The sequence below is a fragment of the Phlebotomus argentipes genome, unplaced genomic scaffold, assembly GCF_947086385.1.
Source record: "Phlebotomus argentipes unplaced genomic scaffold, Phlebotomus argentipes genome assembly scaffold_4, whole genome shotgun sequence".
NCBI lineage: Eukaryota > Metazoa > Arthropoda > Insecta > Diptera > Psychodidae > Phlebotomus > Phlebotomus argentipes.
In genome coordinates, this window is record NW_026776174.1 from 10969676 (window position 1) to 10989136 (window position 19461).

The 19461-nt window shown below is 46.0% G+C and overlaps 6 protein-coding genes across 8 annotated transcripts; 3 read left to right on the forward strand and 3 right to left on the reverse strand.

The window, feature by feature from the left end:
• Window positions 1-405: 405 nt before the first annotated feature.
• Window positions 406-5023, reverse strand: LOC132257675 (MICOS complex subunit Mic60). 2 transcript variants are annotated; one of them, XM_059754678.1, is made up of 8 exons: window positions 4865-5023; window positions 4458-4600; window positions 3839-4401; window positions 3610-3776; window positions 2636-3164; window positions 2548-2568; window positions 837-1287; window positions 406-776 (listed from the first exon to the last, which is right to left on the reverse strand). In XM_059754678.1, the coding sequence occupies exons 1-8, from the start codon at window positions 4904-4906 to the stop codon at window positions 599-601; spliced, it is 2094 nt and encodes a 697-aa protein (XP_059610661.1). In that variant the 5' UTR covers window positions 4907-5023; the 3' UTR covers window positions 406-598. The 2 variants fall into 2 exon arrangements, with proteins under 2 accessions (XP_059610661.1, XP_059610663.1); XM_059754680.1 differs by lacking the exon at window positions 2548-2568.
• Window positions 5024-5232: 209 nt separating this feature from the next.
• On the forward strand, window positions 5233-6059 carry LOC132257678 (large ribosomal subunit protein bL35m). Its single transcript, XM_059754682.1, has 2 exons — window positions 5233-5444; window positions 5498-6059. The coding sequence occupies exons 1-2, from the start codon at window positions 5420-5422 to the stop codon at window positions 5968-5970; spliced, it is 498 nt and encodes a 165-aa protein (XP_059610665.1). The 5' UTR covers window positions 5233-5419; the 3' UTR covers window positions 5971-6059.
• Window positions 6021-7173, reverse strand: LOC132257677 (fumarylacetoacetate hydrolase domain-containing protein 2). The gene is made up of 3 exons (XM_059754681.1): window positions 7022-7173; window positions 6573-6960; window positions 6021-6512 (listed from the first exon to the last, which is right to left on the reverse strand). The coding sequence occupies exons 1-3, from the start codon at window positions 7126-7128 to the stop codon at window positions 6021-6023; spliced, it is 987 nt and encodes a 328-aa protein (XP_059610664.1). The 5' UTR covers window positions 7129-7173.
• A 586-nt stretch (window positions 7174-7759) lies between these two features.
• On the forward strand, window positions 7760-9788 carry LOC132257640 (arrestin domain-containing protein 17). The gene is made up of 4 exons (XM_059754628.1): window positions 7760-8204; window positions 8343-8802; window positions 8858-9226; window positions 9285-9788. The coding sequence occupies exons 2-4, from the start codon at window positions 8347-8349 to the stop codon at window positions 9480-9482; spliced, it is 1023 nt and encodes a 340-aa protein (XP_059610611.1). The 5' UTR covers window positions 7760-8204; window positions 8343-8346; the 3' UTR covers window positions 9483-9788.
• Window positions 9789-10177: 389 nt separating this feature from the next.
• Window positions 10178-11830, forward strand: LOC132257514 (isocitrate dehydrogenase [NAD] subunit beta, mitochondrial). Its single transcript, XM_059754454.1, has 4 exons — window positions 10178-10311; window positions 10432-10470; window positions 10541-11341; window positions 11398-11830. Exons 1-4 carry the CDS (start codon window positions 10270-10272, stop codon window positions 11626-11628), a joined length of 1113 nt encoding a protein of 370 aa, XP_059610437.1. The 5' UTR covers window positions 10178-10269; the 3' UTR covers window positions 11629-11830.
• An 842-nt stretch (window positions 11831-12672) lies between these two features.
• Window positions 12673-17967, reverse strand: LOC132257612 (retinol dehydrogenase 12). Of its 2 annotated transcripts, none has more exons than XM_059754592.1 (3): window positions 16626-17967; window positions 14412-14819; window positions 12673-13686 (listed from the first exon to the last, which is right to left on the reverse strand). In XM_059754592.1, exon 3 carries the CDS (start codon window positions 13675-13677, stop codon window positions 12673-12675), a length of 1005 nt encoding a protein of 334 aa, XP_059610575.1. In that variant the 5' UTR covers window positions 13678-13686; window positions 14412-14819; window positions 16626-17967. The 2 variants fall into 2 exon arrangements, with proteins under 2 accessions (XP_059610575.1, XP_059610576.1); XM_059754593.1 differs by lacking the exon at window positions 16626-17967 and adding an exon at window positions 16011-16022 and having other exon boundaries at window positions 14412-14640.
• Between the last annotated feature and the right edge of the window lie 1494 nt (window positions 17968-19461).

The following is a 19461-nucleotide window of genomic DNA, read 5'->3' on the forward strand; positions in this document are numbered from 1 at the left end:
ATTTTTCCCTATCAACGCAACGTCAACACGGTTAGCGCGGCGTTCTTGCGCCACAGCGCATTTATGCGCTTGCATTGAAGAGTAAAGTTGACATAATGCTCTTATCAGGCGAAGAGCATTACAATGGACTTTCGCGCTATTCGCAGCCTTGCTGAATTGATGGTGCGACACTATCGTCATCTCGTGTTGCTCAGGGACGCCGCTTGTCTGCACAGTGCTCTGCGATGCTGTGTACTTTGCGTCATGCCAAAATGTTATTCACGTGCGACACACAACATGTGTGAAAAATGTGCGAGTGCTATAATTAAATTCTTCCTGTGCAGCAATATTTCTTTTGTGTCGGAGAACGAAATCGCTGTAAAGTATCCGCATTGCGTACGCCCAATGATATGAAACAGCTTTGGGAATTCAATTCATCATGTATTTCTGTGCACTTTCACTCCGTCACGCCCGAGAGGAATCTTCTTCCAGCTGCAATTCTGCGCATCATGAACTTCGACGTTTCATTTAATTTTCAACTTGACTACAGTGTAATTAAATCTGGCGGCGGAGGAATTAAATCTCTAATGGAGTTTAAGAAGCTTGAGGTATAATTTCACTACAAGTACATGAGACCAGTGGTGGCGGCGTGCGACATCAGCGTGTTGATCGCCTGCTGCGTCTCCAGATACAGGCGGCACTCCTTCAGCCAGTCGCTGGCCACCTTGCGCGGCGCGCCCTGGAGCAGGTTCATGTACCTCAGCGTCTGGGTCAGGTTGCCGCGCTCCATCCAATAGCTGCCGAGCAACAGAGAGACAATTAGAGTTTGGCCGAAGCGCCGGCAAACGGAAACTCACCGGGCTCTGTTCAGTATGTCGTAAGTATCCAATTTGCTAAAGTCGACGATCTCATCCTTCAACTCCTCCTTGGACACGGGATTGTCGGGCGTGAGGATGAACATGGACTGCAAGTATGACAGGATGTACATGGGTAGACGCGCTCCGTCCTCGGGCACCAGCGCCAGGCGTCTGGCCAGGCGATCCACCTTGAGGAAGCGCTCTCGCAGCGCCTCCTCCGGATACACGCCACGCGTGAGCGCCTCCTTGGACAGCGAGCCCAGGATCGTCTTCACCACCTTGTCGTTCTCCGCCGACGCCTTGTCCACCGCACTCACGGCGCCCTCCAGAGGCACCAGCCCGTCGCGCCACGAGGAGTTGTTCTCCCCCTGACGCACGCACAGCCACAGCGCCTGACACGCGCTCCACAGGCCTCGAGCCTTCTGCGACTTCTCCTCGGCTTCCGCTCGCGCTGAAATCAGTCACACAAACATCGCATTAGCCTCTCAACACTCCATCTGACGCCTTTGCAGAATTCTCTGTGCTCCTGAGCTTCATCACCTCTAAAAATTCTCCACGAATTTGACCATTAATAATAATTTTTCGCCAACTACAAACTGAGAGTCGAAAATTTTTTAAATCTGAATTATGTAAATAAATCCATCTGCTAAAACCCTCACGTTTCTCAATGCACAATGAGTTCATGCAGAAATTTCGACTGAAAAGTTTCTCAAAGTTTTTCACGTTCAAACGTACAGAATGTTAATAAAAAAATACATATTGTTGTCTTTAAGTTTAAACGATTTAGACGTGTACATTTTGATATCAACAACACTACACTCAAAAGTATAACACCGTCCAGATCTCGGTTAAATTGAAACGAAGCAATGGCCATTTTATTTTCGAATTTTGGATCTCAAAATCTAGGGTTCAGAAGAATCTAGACTCTTAAGCGATAGTTCGTTGGATAGGTTTTGATGCCAGCAACAACATACTGCAATATGGACCCAATCCATACCATAGTGGCTGAGCAAATGAGTAAAATATGTTTTAAAGATGTTCAAAATGGCGGACTGTGCAGTACGAGATTCGATTTTTTGCGTATTCCCAGCTCTAGTGTTGCCAAAACGACCCCCTGGAGTGAGTCTAGTGTTAAGGTCGCATTCATTTTCACCCCTGTTGTGAAACATTCGTTATTATTTTGATCTATAGGCCAAATTAACACACGTTTTCTATTTGATTAATTATTTCACCAGGCAAGTGATACTATTTGCAGTCGGCAATACATTGTTTGCTCCTTCCGCAAAATGCCGAGGCAACTGTCATGAGTATCTGAATATTTTCCAAGTGATTTATTGTATTTGATACCACGAAACACTCCCCCTTTCACTCTCACAATTCGGTCAAATTATGTGGTTGGAAAATGAACAGCAGCAGCTCTGTTTCTATGTATCGCACGCCATTGTTACGCGCCGTAATGCAAAAGCCTGGTTGGCCAATTAAATTACATGTATCCAGAATCATAGATCTGGATGAGAGATTGTGTGGCGCAGCGAACACAAGACAGAAACACCCTGTCCATTAGCCAGACTCATCGAAGTTTAACACAACTTGAGAACTTCAATTTTCATATAAAAGTTCCCGCGCTGTTTTGCCAAACTTTATATGCACGAAATGCGAATGGAAACTCAAGAGTGGCACTTTTCTCTGCGCCAGCATAAAGAAACTTTACCTCGCACTTCGAAACTTATCTCTGAGCAGCGTGCAAGAGAGCCATTGAGTTAGTGGCGAGAATATCGCAAAAATTCTCTCAGAATTACCTTTCAGCGTGGCGTCCATTCCCTTCACTTTGCCCACCATTTCCGCCAATTGCGTGGCATAGGACGTCTTCTCCTTCAGCAGCTTCTCGTCACTCTCGCGCGTCAGCACGCGGCGAATCTCCTGCTCCTTCAGCTTCAGCGTCTCGTTCAGACTGTCCACGTGCGCCTGAGCTTGCTGCTTCAGCGCCTCGCGGATCTTCCGCTCGCCCGCCTGGCGGATCTCGAAGAGCTCCTTCTGCTTCGCCAGCGCCATATCACGACGCTCCTTCTCCAGGCGATAGTTCAGCTCGGCCTCCAGCATCTCCTCCCTATCGTTCGACTGCAGGCTGTTCAGCACGCGCTTCAGTCGCTCTTCGCCCTCAACGTGCAGCTTCTGCAGCTCCTTCTGATACGCCAGCACGTGCGAGTACGCGTAGAGCAGGAAGAGATCCAGCTGATCCTTCGGCAGATCCAGTTGCCTCTCCGTCACATTGATTCCCGGGAAGAGACTTTCCATTTCACTCACGAAGTGATTCCGCGCGTCTTCAACCTGGAAAAGTTATTTGAAAGTCAATAAGTTCATTCAAGGGTGGAACATGAGCTTTACGAGCTTTAGTGATTTAAAGTAACTGATTATAGAAGCTTAGGAAAGGCTTTAAAGTCTCTATAGTATTAAATTTGAAGACATTTCTTGCCAAGGATCTATAAACGAGAATCAGAAAAATTGTATTTTAATGGTAACATTGTTCTAAATCGTTTAAGAAACTTTAATATTTAAGTCAATTCTGGCGAAATCTTTGTTCAAAAATGGACAATCACTAATAGCAGCTCTTTTGCTACTCCAGAGTTTGAGTTCATTGATTAAATTAGCATCAAAATGGTGCTGCAATCGATACCAGATAAGATTATTTCTACATTATCATTAGTATCATCGCCTTTTGCAAGCCAGATGACGCTCTAGAGGTTCTTAAACTGCTGCAATAACTATAAATTACCTTTTTCCAGTACTTTTCACTCATGTTGGACAACTCTCTAGCCTTGAACAGTTCCGTCTTGGCGGCATTCAGCGTATTTCTCGCCTTTTCCTGGGTTTCTCTCACTTTAGAATACACTTCAGTTGAAGCCTGGGAAACATTGTTCTTCAGCGCCTTTTCCAGGGTTTCTGCAGCACAATAAAATCCTTCATTATCACAGAATTTATCTATAGCTTCTAATGACTCTCACCCAGCTTCGTTGCCGCCTCCTGGGCGAGCTCTTCAGCCTGTCTCACTGCGGAATTCCGCGCGCTCGTCCTGTTCTTCAATGACGACCACGACGCGGTGTCCGTGTGATCGACGATGCTGTCGACGACTTTGCGCACTTCCTCGTTATACTTCTTGAAGATCTCGGCCGCCTTCTGGTACTCCGCCGCCGCGGTGGCTGCGGCGGCTTCCACGGCCACTTCCAGCTCTAGCACGGTCTTCGGGATCTCGAAGGATTCGCTCTTAGGCGCCGGACGCGCCGGGGAACTGGCTCTGGGCGGGGCTGCGGATTTGGGCGGCGGTGTGGGCTCGGGCACGGGGATTGTGGCGTCACTCTGGGTGGGTTTCGGCGGTTTTCTCACCAGCGGCGGCGGCACGATGTTCTCCTTCTTCATTGGCTCCTCTTTGCCACCGAAGAGGCCAAACACGGAGGACTTTGTGTCCTCCAGCGTCTTCGAGATGCCCTTGTCGTCCAGCAGGGTGTTCAGGGTGGATTCCAGAGCCGGGAAGGTGGCCACCAGGGACTTCCGGAAGCCCTCGTCATACCTGCAAAGCACAAACACGTGAAATCCCGCCGCGAAGCTCAATTGTCAGCCACTCACTTGGCGTAGGCGAGAACTCCTCCGGCCGCGGCGAGCGGGGAGAGGATCACGAGGAACTTGCCGAATCCCGCCTCCCGTGGCGCCCCCGGAGGACTGCTCCACAGCCGCCTGGCGTGGAGGATTCGCGCGTCGTTTGTTTGGATCTGCAAAGAATCATCTGATTGTCACGGCCAAACATTATGTAATGCAGAACACAATTAGCATTTTGTCTCCACACGAACACTTTCATCCCAAATTCGGTCTCTTCTGACGTCACCCAGAACATCTTGGCTCTCTTTTGGTCAAAGTCTCTGCGATGCGGCAGAAATTGCTTGTGTGAAAACTCATCCTTCGCGAAGTGGATGACATAACTTTTCGTGGCACTTTTGCTGTGGCTTTTCTGGGCGACGCAGTGCGAATCTACGAACCTTGGTGAGCTGGGAGGATCTGCGAAGTGCAAGACGATACATCTTGGGACACTTGAAGGCGTGTCGCACCGGCTTTGGTGGAAAAATCGAAATTTGCACAACCACAACACCTGACAGACTAGTTGTCCACCATTGATGTTGTCAAATTGACCGACCCGGCGGACCGCGCTCGCGTGCACGTGCAAGAAGGTGAATAATCAGCGGTACTGATAAGGCAGATGAGACTCTGACTCTCGCTGAGATGTAAATCCCAGCTAGATAATACTCTTTTTTCGAGCCTCCGGGATTTAACAACAAAAATCTTGCTAAAGTTGTACCTTTAACACTAAAATTTGAAAACAAAGATGAGGTTTTTGAGTTTTCGGCTTAGGACAGAGTCAGAGTCAGACTCTGGCTTACCTTTTAGTCACTGAGTCAGCCGGGTTTGTTGTCCCCTCCCAGAAATGTGCTGTTGTTGCTCAGTTCGACGCCGGCGCCCAAACTGTCACTCGTGCCGAGAAAATAACCTCCAGGAGCTGCGGAAGGAGTTGCAGGAGATCCAGAGAATCCTCAGAGATGTTGCGATTGGCAACAAACTTGGGTAAGTCAGGAGATTAATCTCTCTCCGCTGTGCCTAATCGTCTTGCATTTCAGCCTGCCGGCTGAGCAGTACGCTCGTGCGAGCGAACCAGCAATGCCTTCAGCGCCAGGAAGTGATTCCCAGAGCCTTCTCCTCGCTGCCAGGCTTAAGTCTAAGCTGTAATCCTGGCATTCTGGCCATCGGCCAGGCCATCACCGCGCCTCAGACGCGGAGCTTAACAAAATTCTCGATGCAGAGCGGCAAGAGGAAGTCCGTGAAGGCGGTGCTCAAGAGATTCTACCGTCTGGACTGGGGCGAATGGATCCGCACGCGGACGGGCAGACACAAGCATCTGTGGCGGAAGAGCGCCAAGGCGAAGCGGCGCTTGCGGCAGCACGTCTTCGTCAACTCCACCCAGGCTTATTTGCTGGACAAGATGGTGACCAAGTTCTGGAGGATGCCCAAGTTCTACGTCAACGATCCTTATCGACCCTACCACTCGCGCGAGGAGTTCTACCAGACGAAGAAGAGGACCGACCAGTGCTAATCACCGATTTATTATTTCTCCCGAGGGATTTTGTAGAAAAATAGAAGTAACTAATCGTCCTTGATAACAGTGTTGGTCAGTTTGCCGAGACCCTCGATTTCGCTCTCGATGACATCGCCCGGTTTCAGGTACTCCGGCGGATCGCGGAACATGCCAACGCCACCGGGCGTGCCGGTGAGGATAACGTCGCCGGGACGCAGCGTGATGGACTGCGTGAGGCGGCTGATGATGTCGTCGATGCGGAAGATGAGCTCGTCGGTATTCCCGGACTGCTTCTGCACGCCGTTGATGCTGCAGCGGATCTTGAGGCTGTGCGGATCCGGCACGAGGCTCTTGTGCACAATCGCCGGGCCGAGAGGACAGAAAGTGTCCATGGACTTGCCGATGAGGAACTGCTTGTTGTTCAGCACCTTTTGCCAATCCCGCGCGGAGATGTCCTGCGCCACGCAGTAGCCGAACACGTAGTCGTAGGCCTTCTCGCGCGGCACCTTCTTAGCCGTCTTACCGATCACCACGGCCAGTTCCACTTCCCAGTCGATTTGCTGCAGCAAACATAAGATAATTGTAAGTACCATCGGGTTTATCAACATTATATTGCCTACCGAGCTTATCTCGTGCGCTATGACGGATCCCGTGGGGCCCACGAGAGTGCTGGCGAATTTGCTGAAGAACATCGGACGCTCCGGAGGCTTGAGGTTCTGCTCCTCGCAGTGGCCGCGATAGTTCAGCCCGATGCACACGATCTTCTCCGGATGCGAGACAGGAGACTCCAGCGTCACGTCCGCCGTGACATCCTCAGCGGGCAGAGAGCTGAGCTTCTTCTCCAAATCCGCCAGGTTCACGTCCTTCTCCAGAAACCCAATCATGTCATTCCCATACGCAGACAGCGATGAAATCTTCTTCCCGTCCGGCGACAAGACACCCAAACGGGTGCTCTTGTCGCCACCCTTCCTGTACTGAACGAATCTCATGGCAGCTGGAGAGGAAGAACTGGAAAAGCAGCCCGAAATGCACTCTCTTCGTCACTTGCCGGCCAAAACAAATAAATTACCTCAAATTCCGGATAAAAGTCGCCCTTTTTAGCGCTCCTTCGAGTCTATTGATCTGTCGCCACGTCTGGAAACGACCAGAAATTGTACGCACCGAAGAGAATGACATTCTCTAGCCTTCTGATAATGATATTTTCCCAAGGATGGAAATGTGTGCGTTAGAATTTTTTGTGATCACTGAACACATATCAAAATCATATGATTTTTTAAAAGGCACTTACGATGGCCTCTCAAGTTAAGAGACGAAGAAGTGTTATCGATTGATTAGAAGAAAACGGTCTGTTGGTTATCAAAACTGACTGGAATTTTAAATGATTCGCTAAGTTTACAAGGAATATTTTCTCTTCAAGTTTGCTAACGTGAATATACTTGTTTGTAATTAAAAGGCGAATGAAAGTTGGTTTTAAATCCGACTTTTTCCCATCTTTGAGCTGTTTAATCATCTCCTGAAAGTATCTCATTATGATTTAAGACCACCTTTTTTCGTGGTGAACATTAGAATTAAACATGAAATATCTGCCCATCTTTCTTACAAACAGACCAGAAAATGCATAAGAAATTGTGTTTTTTATCTCTTCTAATGAGATTAAAATTCATCTGGAATTCCTCAGCATAACTTTTCGGTCTCTGCAACTGAGACGCACACCTTCGACTCACCTGTAAATATTCGTGACGTAATGTTACAACTACATAACTGTACCTATAAATTACCTGTTCTATAGATGTATTTCTTCGCCTCTCTGTCTCTCGCGATCGCTGTGTTGGCGATCGCCTTCAATTCCAATACCCGAGCGCAGTGTCTGTGGAGATTTCGGGGAGTGAATTCCAAACGGGAGCACTTCAGTCGGGCGTCTGGCCAAGAATCTCATTCTTTCACCACTTTTCCTCAAAAGGTGCTAAATTCTGGACGCAATTACACCATTTTTGGATGGATAATTGCAGTGTTCGTGACATAAAGAGGATCGCGAGTGGCTAAAAGTGAAAGCAAAATGGTGGTATAATCTTGATTTAAAGTTGACGAAGAGAACACATAAAGTCGCGGATAATCACATTAAGAGTGGCATTGTTACTTTGTGATCTCTTAACGCGGATATAATTGTGAGTCTGTGAATGAAATATTGGGGAATAATTAGTGTGTTGAATTCGATAGAAATTCCATGAAATTTTGAAGAGATCTCAAACAAGGTAAACTACTTCCTCCACACACATTGAAATCTCCTCTCGCGTATTATTGTTTAAAGTTCGTGGGTGCAAATAAGTTTGCCCATTGCATAATTTTATCACTTATGCCTGAATAGAGCTCTTCTCTGCTTTTGCTGCTAGGAAAATGCCACGAAAACTACTTAAATTCCTCATACTCTTCGACAACACGTCGCTTCTCTACTTTCCCGGGCAGTTTCTGTCCGGGAGGGTTTTACTGCAGCTTCAACACGAGACGCCAGTGCTGAGTCTGCACTTTAATGTAATGGGCGAAGGTGTGGTCCAGGTGAGATCAGCCAGGCAAGAGAGGACGTACGATAAGGAGAACTACATCGACTTCCGGATGCGTTTGCTTGGCGATTCTGATCACGAGCCGTCCATCTTGTCACCCGGAATCCATAGCTTTCCCTTCAAGCTGGGCCTTCCGCTTGGACTTCCATCGACGTTCTTGGGCAGATACGGATGGATTCAGTACTTCTGCAAGGCCGCCCTCAGGGAACCGTCCGGACTCATCCACAAGAATCATCAAGTGTTCATCGTAATGAATCCAATCGACTTGAACATGGAGCCATCAATATTATCAGTACGTTGATCGCTTTCTTTCTCTTTAGAATGGTGTTAATTTGACAGTATTTCAGCAACCCTTCAAGTGTGACATTGAACACAAACTGGGAGTGGCTTGTGTTGGGGGCGGAGCCGTGAAGTGCCGTGTGATCCTGGATCGAGGAGGATATGTTCCGGGAGAGAGTATCTCAGTGTCTGCACTCGTGTCTAATGGAAGCAACGTGACGATCAAGAGTACAAAGGCTTCCCTGACCGAGACGATTGAGTACATGGCGCGCGGAAAGGTAGTTCAGACGGAGAAGAGGGATCTCGTGACCATTACCAGAGGTAAAATCCGGGCTGGCGGCGTGGATGAGTGGCAGAATGAGACTCTCTACGTGCCACCTTTGCCGCCGACGAACCTCAAAGGGTGCCATATCATTAGGATCCAGTATGACGTATTTGTGAGTATTTTCCACTAGCGACCATTTGACTATCTGACTCACATGTGGAACTTTTCAGTTCATCGTCGAGCCCAAATCGTTGGAGAAGCAGATAAAACTCCAGCTCCCGATCACGCTGGCCACTTATCCATTCCGCAATTCCTCCGGGGACATTTCGAACACTTGGCCAGAATCGATCTTGAAGCCAGAAACTCACTATCCATCAACTCTACCCATCTTCCGACCGTGGTTGCACGAGAAGAACGAGAATAACTAGTGATAAAAGGATGGATTCAACATTACTGTGCCTTAAACTAACTTTAACTGATTACCATTTTTTTGTTGGGACGTCTGCAAATTTTCTTTATTTCAAAATTCCAAATTTTGCATTTATTTGCCGACGTTCCAGTTTTGAGACACAAAATGTGCTCTCTCTCGCTCTCGAAAACGAATATAAAATGTGCGCGATTCCATATTAATTTGTGAATAATAGAAATTAATGACAACAATAAATTTTAGGTGCCATTTATTAATGTGCTTGTCATTTAAGTTTCTCATAATCTGGTTGTTTTCTTGATGAAATTTGTAGAGCCGTTGCAGAAATGTTAATTATTAGATATTCTGATGTTCACCCAGTTTACAAAAGCTCTGAATGGAATCTGATTTTCCTATACTGGTTCATAACTGATAATTCCATCCGACTAATTTCCAATATTGAGAAATTTTTACAAAATATTTATAGAGTCGCTTGAGATGGTTTTGTTTTAATTTTGCGAATCAAACGTTCGAATAAGATTGATTTATTGAATTCTGTTTACTTAGAATAATCCTAAAATCACGTCTGGGAATAATATTTTCAACGTGATTTTAGAAGTATTGTAGTTTACCGATTCTGTGTGAAATCTCTTAAGATAAGAGACGTTAAGTGTTTTAGCCAGAATGCAGCTCTGCTCTTACTCACACTTTCACGTGCTTTTGGACTGTCAGAAAGAAAATTCTCGCGATTTCTTTGCTCCGCTAAATTTATTTATTTCTCCGCGAAATCAGTGTGAATTGCCCTGAAAATGGCATTCGTGAACAGATTAATGCTTCGTCCTCTCTATCAGGTAAGGATTTGTGTGGATGTCAATCCAATTTGCCTGTGAAAAGGTAAATAGGTTTATGTAAGACATTAGGTTATATTGCAAGGTTGTTCTCACACAGATTTTTCTGTGCTTATTTTGCAGGCCTCGAGAGCTCTTCACACAACTTCTGCGGTGAATAATGTGAGTGCATTTGGTGAATATTATCGTGCCAATTGCACGGCACTAATTGCGATGCCTTTGTGCTTTCCAGGCGGCTCCAGTGGCGAAGCCGGAGGGCAGGATAAAGTGCACGATGATTCCCGGCGACGGCGTCGGACCGGAGCTGATGTACTCCGTCCAGGAGGTGTTCAAGGCTGCCGACGTGCCGGTGGACTTCGAGACGTACTTCCTGTCCGAGGTCAATCCGCTGCTCAGTGCGCCGCTTGAGAACGTCACGGCGAGCATCAATAAGAACAAGATCTGCCTGAAGGGAATCCTGGGCACGCCCGACTACAGCCGCACCGGCGAGCTGCAGACGCTGAACATGAAGCTGCGCAACGACCTGGACCTGTACGCTAACGTGGTGCACGTGCGGAGTCTGCCGGGCGTCCGCAGTCGCCACCAGAACATCGACTGCACGATCATCCGCGAGCAGACTGAGGGCGAATACTCGGCGCTGGAGCACGAGTCCGTGTCCGGTGTCGTGGAGTGCCTGAAGATTGTCACGGCGAAGAAGTCGCTGCGCATCGCCAAGTTCGCATTCGATTACGCCACGAAGAACAACCGCAAGAAGGTGACTTGCGTGCACAAGGCGAACATCATGAAGCTGGGCGACGGGCTGTTCCTCAAGAGCTGCGAGGAGATGTCCAAGCTCTATCCGCGCATCCAGTTCGAGAAGATGATCGTGGACAACACCACCATGCAGATGGTCTCCAATCCTAACCAGTTCGACGTGATGGTGACGCCGAATCTCTACGGAAACATCCTGGACAACATCGCATCGGGCCTGGTTGGCGGCGCAGGAGTCGTCGCCGGCGCCTCCTACTCCTCCGATCACGTCGTCTTCGAGCCCGTGAGTCCGCGCACTTGTTGCGCCTGTACTTCCGCTCACGCTTCCTCTCTTTGCAGGGCGCGCGCCACACTTTCTCCGAGGCGGTGGGCAAGAACGTGGCCAATCCCACGGCGATGCTGCTGTGCGCCGCGAAGATGCTGCGCCACGTGAACCTGCAGCCGTACAGCGACCTCATCCTCAACGCCGTGTCGTCGGTGCTGACGGCGGGAAAGGTGCGCACCAAAGACCTGGGCGGCCAGTCCACCACCAATGAGTTCACCTTTGCCGTGATCGCCAACCTACATTAGAGGTCACACTTTCGGTCGGGGAATTGCCAGAAGAGAAAGCTAATTTATCTCCATTTGTTGATCAATGGTCGAATAATATTTATTTAATTGTTGACGAATCACACCAAGAGTATTGAGTTGTACTTACTGTTGCCACAAAATCTCTCACGTCGATCCCACGGAGTCGTGATAGCCAATAAATGACTCGATGTGATGTTCAGAAGATTTGGCGGTTTTATTGAAGAAAGACAGAGGCGTAGTTGGATTATCGACTAGGAGATGACTTGCATCAAGGGGAAAGCAACAGTCGTTTTTTAAGGAATTTTAATTTTTTTCTACATATGGCCACCAGAGGGCAGCAAAGTTGGCGTGGGAACCGCGTCTCATATCGTATTTTTCGCAAAATTTTTTCTCTCTTCTCACGCATTCTCTCTTCTCGGAGTTCCTGATGTAATCCTGGCCGGGAGAGAAGGAAATTTGTTGGATTCTAACACTTAAAAGTAGGAATAAGAGGCCAGTGCTCTAATCACATAGCCAAACTTGCTTTTGGGAAATACATAATCACAGTTAATGGTATGAAATTGCGAGTGACTTTCTCCTTGATTTTCACAATGTAAGTAATTAATAGAGACTCAAAAGGGTGATAAGTGAGCGAGGCGGGAAGCATTTAAAGGGAAAACAGTTACAATTCTTAAGGTAAAATCGGTTAAGTTGTTTTGAAAAATTATTTACGGCACAGAAATTCTCTGACCTTTTCAATAAGCGTGAAAATCGACTTTCTCATATCATTTTTCGATGGTGAATTGTAAATTGGAAGACTCTTTGGGAGGGGAAAGAGTAATTGCAAGTTTGGAAACACTAAACGGAATCATAAGGTATTTATAAATAAATTTATGATTTAACAACCTTGGCATTATTGTGATGATCTTGTGCTGTCTTCGATAATCTTCACGAAGCCAATGAGGAGATATCAAAGTGTGGAGGCCAATAAGAGAAATGCGCGTGTTTTTGAGAGTACAAAACCACTATTTAATACATTTAATATCAAGATTAGGCATAGTGTAATCAGATCTTGGGGTCGTTCGCTGTGAGTTTGACGATTTTCGCTGATTCCTCCCACAGTTTTCCCGCCTTTTCCATGTCTTGCGCCGCCCTGTTGAGCGTGGCCTCCTTGCAGTCCATGAAGTACTTGCCGGACACACCGTTCAGCTCCTCGGCGACGGCGAGGTGAATGGTGGTCTGCGCGCCCTGCTCGGTGGTCTTGAAGAAGCCGCGCGTGATCAGCTTCATGGGGTAGTTGAGCGGGAAAGGCACGTTGCGCCAGATGCCGCTGTCGATCATGCCGGGATGCAGGAAGTTGGCCGTGACGCCCGTGCCTTCGAGTCTGCGCGCCAGTTCGCGCGCGAAGTAGATGTTGGCGTACTTGGACACGTAATAGAGATACGCGGCCGGCTTCGTGTTCACGGGATTGAGGTTGTTCAGGTTCACGCACGCCAGCTTGTACAGCTCCGACGCCACGATGACTATTCGGCTGGGCGCGGTCTTCTTCAGCAGATCGACGAGCAGGTGTGTGAGCAAGAAGGGTCCGTAGTGGTTTGTCGCCATGGTCAGTTCGATGCCGTCGACGCTCTTTGCGCCGCGAATGGCCAGCGCCATGCCGGCGTTGTGCACGAGCACGTGCAGCTTCGGTTCCGTCTTCACAATGTCGGCAGCAAACTCGCGCACGGACTGTTGAGAGCTGAGATCCAGCTTCTTCAGGATCACATTGCTATTTCCACTGGCCTTGATGATCTCCTCCTGCGCCGCCTTGGCTGTGTCCAGATTTCTGCACGCCATGATGACGCGGGCGCCACGACTCGCGAGATCCTTGGCGGTCTCCTTGCCGATGCCGCTGTTCGCGCCCGTGATGATCACTGTCTTGCCTTCCATTTTGGCCTTCGATGAGCACCGGCCGCACGTAAGATAGCAGTAGAGATTGAGCAGGAAGATCACAGTAACGGCCGCGGAAACGCCAAAAAGAGCGATAGTTTGAACCAAAGGGCAGCTCAGGTCGATTCCAAGCAGGATCATAGTAAGATTCTGGAAGAAGACAGACGATTTCGCATGCTCAATCAACCTCTAGATCACCTTTGATGACGAGAAAAACGAAAGAAAGAGCTTAAAAATGGGGAATTTTGCCCATTATTTTGCTCGTTTCACTCAAAATTGGAAGATTTAGGCGCAATTGCAACACATGCTGCCCAAATTAACCAGGGCAAAAAGTTTAACGAACTTTTTCACCAAAACATATTAATGAAAAAGTCTCAAAAGAGCTCAAGGCATAAACTTTCACTACACAAAGTGTGTCTTCCCCAAAAATCATTGCCGCAATGCTGTCGAAACTAACTGTTCGTCTCTTTATTTATCATTGAAATTGATGGAATGCTTATTTCCATCGCATCCGCTTAGAGAAAAATTCCAACATCTCGAATTTAAGCATATTTTGACCTCTGGTTTTGTGAAAACCTTGCAACACATTGAAATTTTGGTGGTTCTTGCGCAAGAGATTACATAATATGTGATTTTGGCCATCTTGGCGTTGTCTCACAATGAAAGTCCAAAATATGCTGAGCGAGTTTTTCCACAGGGAGAAACGAAAATAATGCATACGTGTTACTTTTCAAAAGAATATTCTGCACAAAGTAATAAATCAAATCCCTCGTTGAGAGCAATAGAGTGGGAAATTCCATTAAGAAAATGCGGTAATCTTAAGCTGCAATCTTTCCCGGATATTTATGCAAAATCCTCAGTAATTATTAACTTACACAGAAGATGTTGCAGAATAAATTGTCTGAGACTTTTCGATCACTTCACGAATTTATCACTGAACTCTCGGCGTTCTTCGCCAGCAATGTTCTTCAAGTGCGACTCTCCGATGGCGACTGATTCAGGTGAAGCGCTGCCGAGTGATTTGAAGGTGCGGAACGAGCGCCGCGTGAATTGTTAGTCTCATCCACCTCTTCTCTCCCAATTTCTTGCCTCAGTGTGCGTCTGCTGATGATACTTATTTTCCTCGCGATTTGTACATTTGTGTCCCGAGAAACACCCAACAATTGTATAATGGTAATGAACTTTGCGGCAGTCCGTTAAGGAATTCCTTTGTTACTGCTGAGCACTTTGTTATTATTTATTACTTGTTGGCTGCTGTTTCATTTGCAAACATTCTTCTTGTGCTTGGAAACAATTAATACGTTTAAGAACATGATAGAATGTGTGTAGGAGCAAATTTGTGGTCAGGTTTTTTTTGTTCAGAGGAGATCTGTAGACACGAATACAGCGTCACTTTCACGTGTTTCACGTACAATATCCGCTCATGAAGACATCTATGGGTGTTTTTTGAGTCCGTTTCCAACGTGAAGTGAAAAAATATGTAGTTGTGCTGATTTAAGTGTCCTCTTAACCCTTTGAGGACATCAAGAATAAGTGCATTTGATTTTTTCCAGGCTGCAATTGTCGACACGAATTGCGTGCAATTTTCGTTTCTTAACCCAAATTTAGAAGAAAATAATTAAAATGGACAGTCCAAGGACTAATTAGTCCATATCAGTAGTCCAATTTTACCCTAAAATAGTCTTAAAAAGAAAATCGCACGCTATTCGTATCGATCAGTGTCGATATTGGGACCGACACTCCAACGTAGAATAATAATTTCCTAACTTCGTCTCATGAAAAATTCTTTTTCGCTGTTAGTTTTTTTCATTCTACTCAATTAGTATTGAGTCGACATTTCCAACGTCTACAAAAATTTTCCTTTCCAGGGAAGACTAAGAGTTTACACGCCAACTGCCAAGCGGTTTTTAAGACTCAATAGAAGAGAGAATATTTTGCCATTATTAGCATTTTTAATATATTTATCTAATTTCCCAGGTAAAATTCACAAATTTGGACTACAATTTTCTGGTCGCCGCTGCCCCACTTCACCCTACATTATTACGATTGAGAATATTTATCTCATATAGTCGTATTTCACACTTAATAATTAAATATCTTTTGTCGTTCGCTTCTTATTAACAAGAATTTTTGAAATTCACACACTTTTGTGCCATAAACGAGTAGCGAGATGATTTTCCCACTACCTTGTTTAAATGATAGAAATTCGTTCCAATAAAATCCATGATGTGTTCTTCTGTATGAATAAATGAATGAAAAGGACGTCCATAAATAACTAATGAATGCGATTCAGTGAATCAAACAGTGTGAAACGTGGAAAACAAAGGGTTTCCAAATATAACTAACAGCGTCATTTCAGTATAGTTTCTGGCTGATATGAGAAGGATAATAATTCGTCACGTGAATTGTGTAATTTGTGCACCCCTCGAATAAATTGCCTAATAATATTGTGCAATCAAATAATTTGTATTTACGCTCATGTACATATGCGCTTGTGTGTCTGCTGTGCACTTCCATGGTGATTAAATAGCGCGGCATTTAATTGAATTTGGGAGCGCGCACAATGAAAAAAACCGCCACAGTTTGGAGTGTGGGGTTCGACCGGATATTTCACCCCGTTTCAATTATTGATTGCCGCGCGCTGATTGCAAAGGGGATGCAGAGACGAAGAGTCTGAGCTGGCGATGTGAGAAACCCCGCGGAGAATTCCGCTTACTTCGCGCGAAGGCTGCGACAGTCGACGGAGAAGCAGAGCCGCGATACAAAGAAGGTGGAGCCATACTTATAAAATATATATCACAAATCTGGCGCGTGTGGAAGTCTTCAATTCGCTCATTTGTACTAGGCGAGCAGAAGCGCCAGGCGGCGCCGCCGCACAGTAATGGCCAGTCGCTGGCTGACCCGCACACATGGCAAGTGCGCGACAGTGCTCAGCTGCACTGCACTGTGTGCGTCTCCCCCACTTTTATTGGAAAACGCCTCAGTACATAAATGAGGGAATGATCTTCAACCGGTTCACACGTATTAGGCGCCCAGAAGCGCGCGGCGGCGCTTTTATGGCCTCTCATTGACATCACCATTGAAATCACCTCATTACAATCACTATTGACTATTGGGCGTGCAATTGCACCTCCGCGGTGACTTATTGGCCGCTGCCACTTGTGGCGAATCCAGCATTAGACTGGCGAGTGTGTAGGAAAAGTGCGACGCACAAACGCGCGAGAGGAAGTCGCGGAGGAGATTTGAGGGCGCGTGCAGGCTTTTCTGGTGCCCTATTCGGCCAACAGTTTTAAATACAATAGTAAAGAACATAAATTTTCCGTCCGCACACTGGGCCGAGTGATTCTGCACACACCATCACGTGTGAGAACATCCCCGGAGTGCGCCACGTGACAATCTCTCCAGCAGGTGGGCCGCGAAGCCACCATCTAACCGAGAGCAATCACAGGCTTTCCTCGGCGCCGCACAGCGCGGGGTGAAAAGCGCCGGGAAGGTTCTCACAGGAAATTTTTCCACACATGCATGTTGTCAAATTCAAATTTCACATATGTGGGCTTAGAAATTGAACATGTGGATATTTCAACAGGATTGCAGAAGCGAGGAGTCTATGGCGGGACATAGGAATGGATGGGAACTGGAGCGGCAGGAGCTTTCCCGCGCAAGAGCTTAGAAATTTCGGACGCGCCGCACACACGTGAAAAGCCATTTCACATTCTCAGTCGCGCCACCGAACATGTGTGACTCCTTTCGCCCCATATGACGGAATGCGAGCAGCTTCACCCTTTGCCGCTCGTGCGCCGAACAGAGACAGCGAGATGTGCTCTAATTACTCCTGAGAATCGCAGGACATCAATCACAGAAGTGCTGCGGCAAGTTTAATGACCATCGCTAAGGAGATGGCTAAATTATGGTCTTATGAATAGATCTCATCAATAATAACATTGCAATTTCCGTAACTCCCCAAATGAGACGCGATTTACGACAACTCATTAGAGAGCGGAAAATGGAAAACGCTTTCCCGCGGAAGGGCGATGCAGAGCAGACGTTCTGAGGTCCTAGTTGCGTCACAATGTCCTTACTCCAAATACGCTACACACATTACAATTCTTGTTCTCACACATCAATCTTCAGTGACGCAACGGCCACCAAAGGCAGTGGCGTAGCGATTATTTCTGCACTTTTTCCGTGGTGAAGTTTCTGCTCTCCTGGTTACAATTCATTCTCGTCTCCGATGCTTTTCCATCGCAATTCCACCGTGAGCCGCAAGGCAAACTCGAATGGGAATCCTATAGGATCTGCCATGGAGGTTTTTAGCCTAAGTGGTGTTCTGAACCTGATTTAGCGTCCCCACTTGCTTCTTTTGCTTTAAAGGCTTTAAAGTTAACGCTAATTAAGTTATCGACTATGTATTTTAACCAAATGTTCACACAATTTTGGAGAAAAAAAATAGTTGAAAACGACATTCTACGGACTGATTAGACCGTATCAATCCTATTTCACCCTAAAATGGTGATAAAAAAGAAATTGCACGAAATTTGTGTAGACAAATGTCGGTAAGTTTAATACTTTACAGACATTTCAACGTATAGTGTGTCATAACTCCCTTAGACTTTGTTCGCATTTCTGATCGCCTAGCAATTGCTGATTCTCACTTCCATCCATTTCCATACAAAATTCCATACTCAGAAACTTAAGAGTTTCATTTAAAAATCTTTTCGACTTTTCAAAAGTGCCCCAAAACTTAATCGACAAATAAAATCGAAAGCAGATTTTCTAAAAAAAATGATGTTAAAAATTACAAAATAATTGTTTAAAATTTCAGAAAATATACTGAGACTTTCTTGAGGTTATGAAGAATTAGAATTAGTTGATCAACACTGATTCCCACAAGAATTCTCAGCTGATTTTTCCTGAAAAATTCTTAACCGAGAAGTGCAAATTCTAATAAAATTCGAACGATTGAGAATATTTATATCGTAAGGCAGAAATGTTAATCCATCCATAGTGATTTTAACCCGACATGGTTTATAAATTTGGACTAAACAACACATAAGTCCATAACTTTGAAGCGCAGACACACACCAATGCCGTTGTTCGCCTTCGGCAAATTATGGATTAGCCAAGGCTCCTTTGCCCGTCATCAACACCATGATAATAAGTCAGAATGTTAATAAATCTCAAATTAAACGCCTACAATGAGCCTTTCCCTTCACGTCCCTCGTTCATTTCTTGGGACATGTCGCAGTGTTAGTCCCCTGGGACATTGGGGATTCGTCTCTAGATACAGATGATTCAGTTGACGGACGCCAATTCACCCAGTTGCGGTTCCACACGCTACGTATAGGTTTCAAGAAACTGTTTCCGACCCATAACGCTTATGGGGAATTTACATTGGATGCGTTTCACTTTTACCTCGACGAAACGATTTCCTGAAATATCTCGGTAGGTAATCATCCCTTTTTTTTATTGCCCCTACGCTCGGGCGCGGAGGGCAATAAACCTCGAACAAAAAAAAGGGATAATTGCCCTCCGAGACATTTCAAGAAATCGATTCGTTACTAGTGCAAGAAATAATTTCATACTTACTACAGGAAACAATTTCGTAATTCAATCAAGAAATATTTTCATTCCTATTGCAAGAAATAATTTCGTAGTTATTTCTGGAAGCAATTTCGTATTTATTTCTTGTATGGAATCCAATACAATTAAAATATATATTTTTGTCCAAACGGCAGTGTTGATTATGCTGAATCTGGCCACCTTTAGCACTCTCCGGCGTCATCTTATCCCGGATTCCGTGAAATTTCCCGCGGCTTCATTGTCCATCTGAAAAACGATAAAATTATTAAATTTTACTGTTTATACGCGCAGAATTTAGATCAAATTTTCTCTCAATTTATTTTACAACAGCATAATCAATGCACA

Excerpts from the sequence above, each read along its gene's own strand:
- LOC132257640 (XM_059754628.1), top strand. The coding sequence starts at position 8,347 with ATGCCACGAAAACTACTTAAATTCCTCATACTCTTCGACAACACGTCG. Across the intron at positions 8,803-8,857 it reads TGGAGCCATCAATATTATCA|CAACCCTTCAAGTGTGACAT; the intron begins GTACGTTGATCG and ends ACAGTATTTCAG. Across the intron at positions 9,227-9,284 it reads GGATCCAGTATGACGTATTT|TTCATCGTCGAGCCCAAATC; the intron begins GTGAGTATTTTC and ends GGAACTTTTCAG.
- LOC132257678 (XM_059754682.1), top strand. The coding sequence starts at position 5,420 with ATGTTGCGATTGGCAACAAACTTGG. Across the intron at positions 5,445-5,497 it reads GCGATTGGCAACAAACTTGG|CCTGCCGGCTGAGCAGTACG; the intron begins GTAAGTCAGGAG and ends CTTGCATTTCAG.
- LOC132257675 (XM_059754678.1), bottom strand. The coding sequence starts at position 4,906 with ATGTATCGTCTTGCACTTCGCAGATCCTCCCAGCTCACCAAG. Across the intron at positions 4,601-4,864 it reads GATCCTCCCAGCTCACCAAG|ATCCAAACAAACGACGCGCG; the intron begins GTTCGTAGATTC and ends GATTCTTTGCAG. Across the intron at positions 3,165-3,609 it reads GTGAAAAGTACTGGAAAAAG|GTTGAAGACGCGCGGAATCA; the intron begins GTAATTTATAGT and ends TAACTTTTCCAG.
- LOC132257514 (XM_059754454.1), top strand. The coding sequence starts at position 10,270 with ATGGCATTCGTGAACAGATTAATGCTTCGTCCTCTCTATCAG. Across the intron at positions 10,312-10,431 it reads TGCTTCGTCCTCTCTATCAG|GCCTCGAGAGCTCTTCACAC; the intron begins GTAAGGATTTGT and ends CTTATTTTGCAG. Across the intron at positions 11,342-11,397 it reads ATCACGTCGTCTTCGAGCCC|GGCGCGCGCCACACTTTCTC; the intron begins GTGAGTCCGCGC and ends CTCTCTTTGCAG.
- LOC132257612 (XM_059754592.1), bottom strand. The coding sequence starts at position 13,677 with ATGATCCTGCTTGGAATCGACCTGAGCTGCCCTTTGGTTCAAACTATC.
- LOC132257677 (XM_059754681.1), bottom strand. The coding sequence starts at position 7,128 with ATGTCATTCTCTTCGGTGCGTACAATTTCTGGTCGTTTCCAGACGTGG. Across the intron at positions 6,961-7,021 it reads ACTTTTATCCGGAATTTGAG|TTCTTCCTCTCCAGCTGCCA; the intron begins GTAATTTATTTG and ends CTGCTTTTCCAG. Across the intron at positions 6,513-6,572 it reads TAGCGCACGAGATAAGCTCG|CAAATCGACTGGGAAGTGGA; the intron begins GTAGGCAATATA and ends TGTTTGCTGCAG.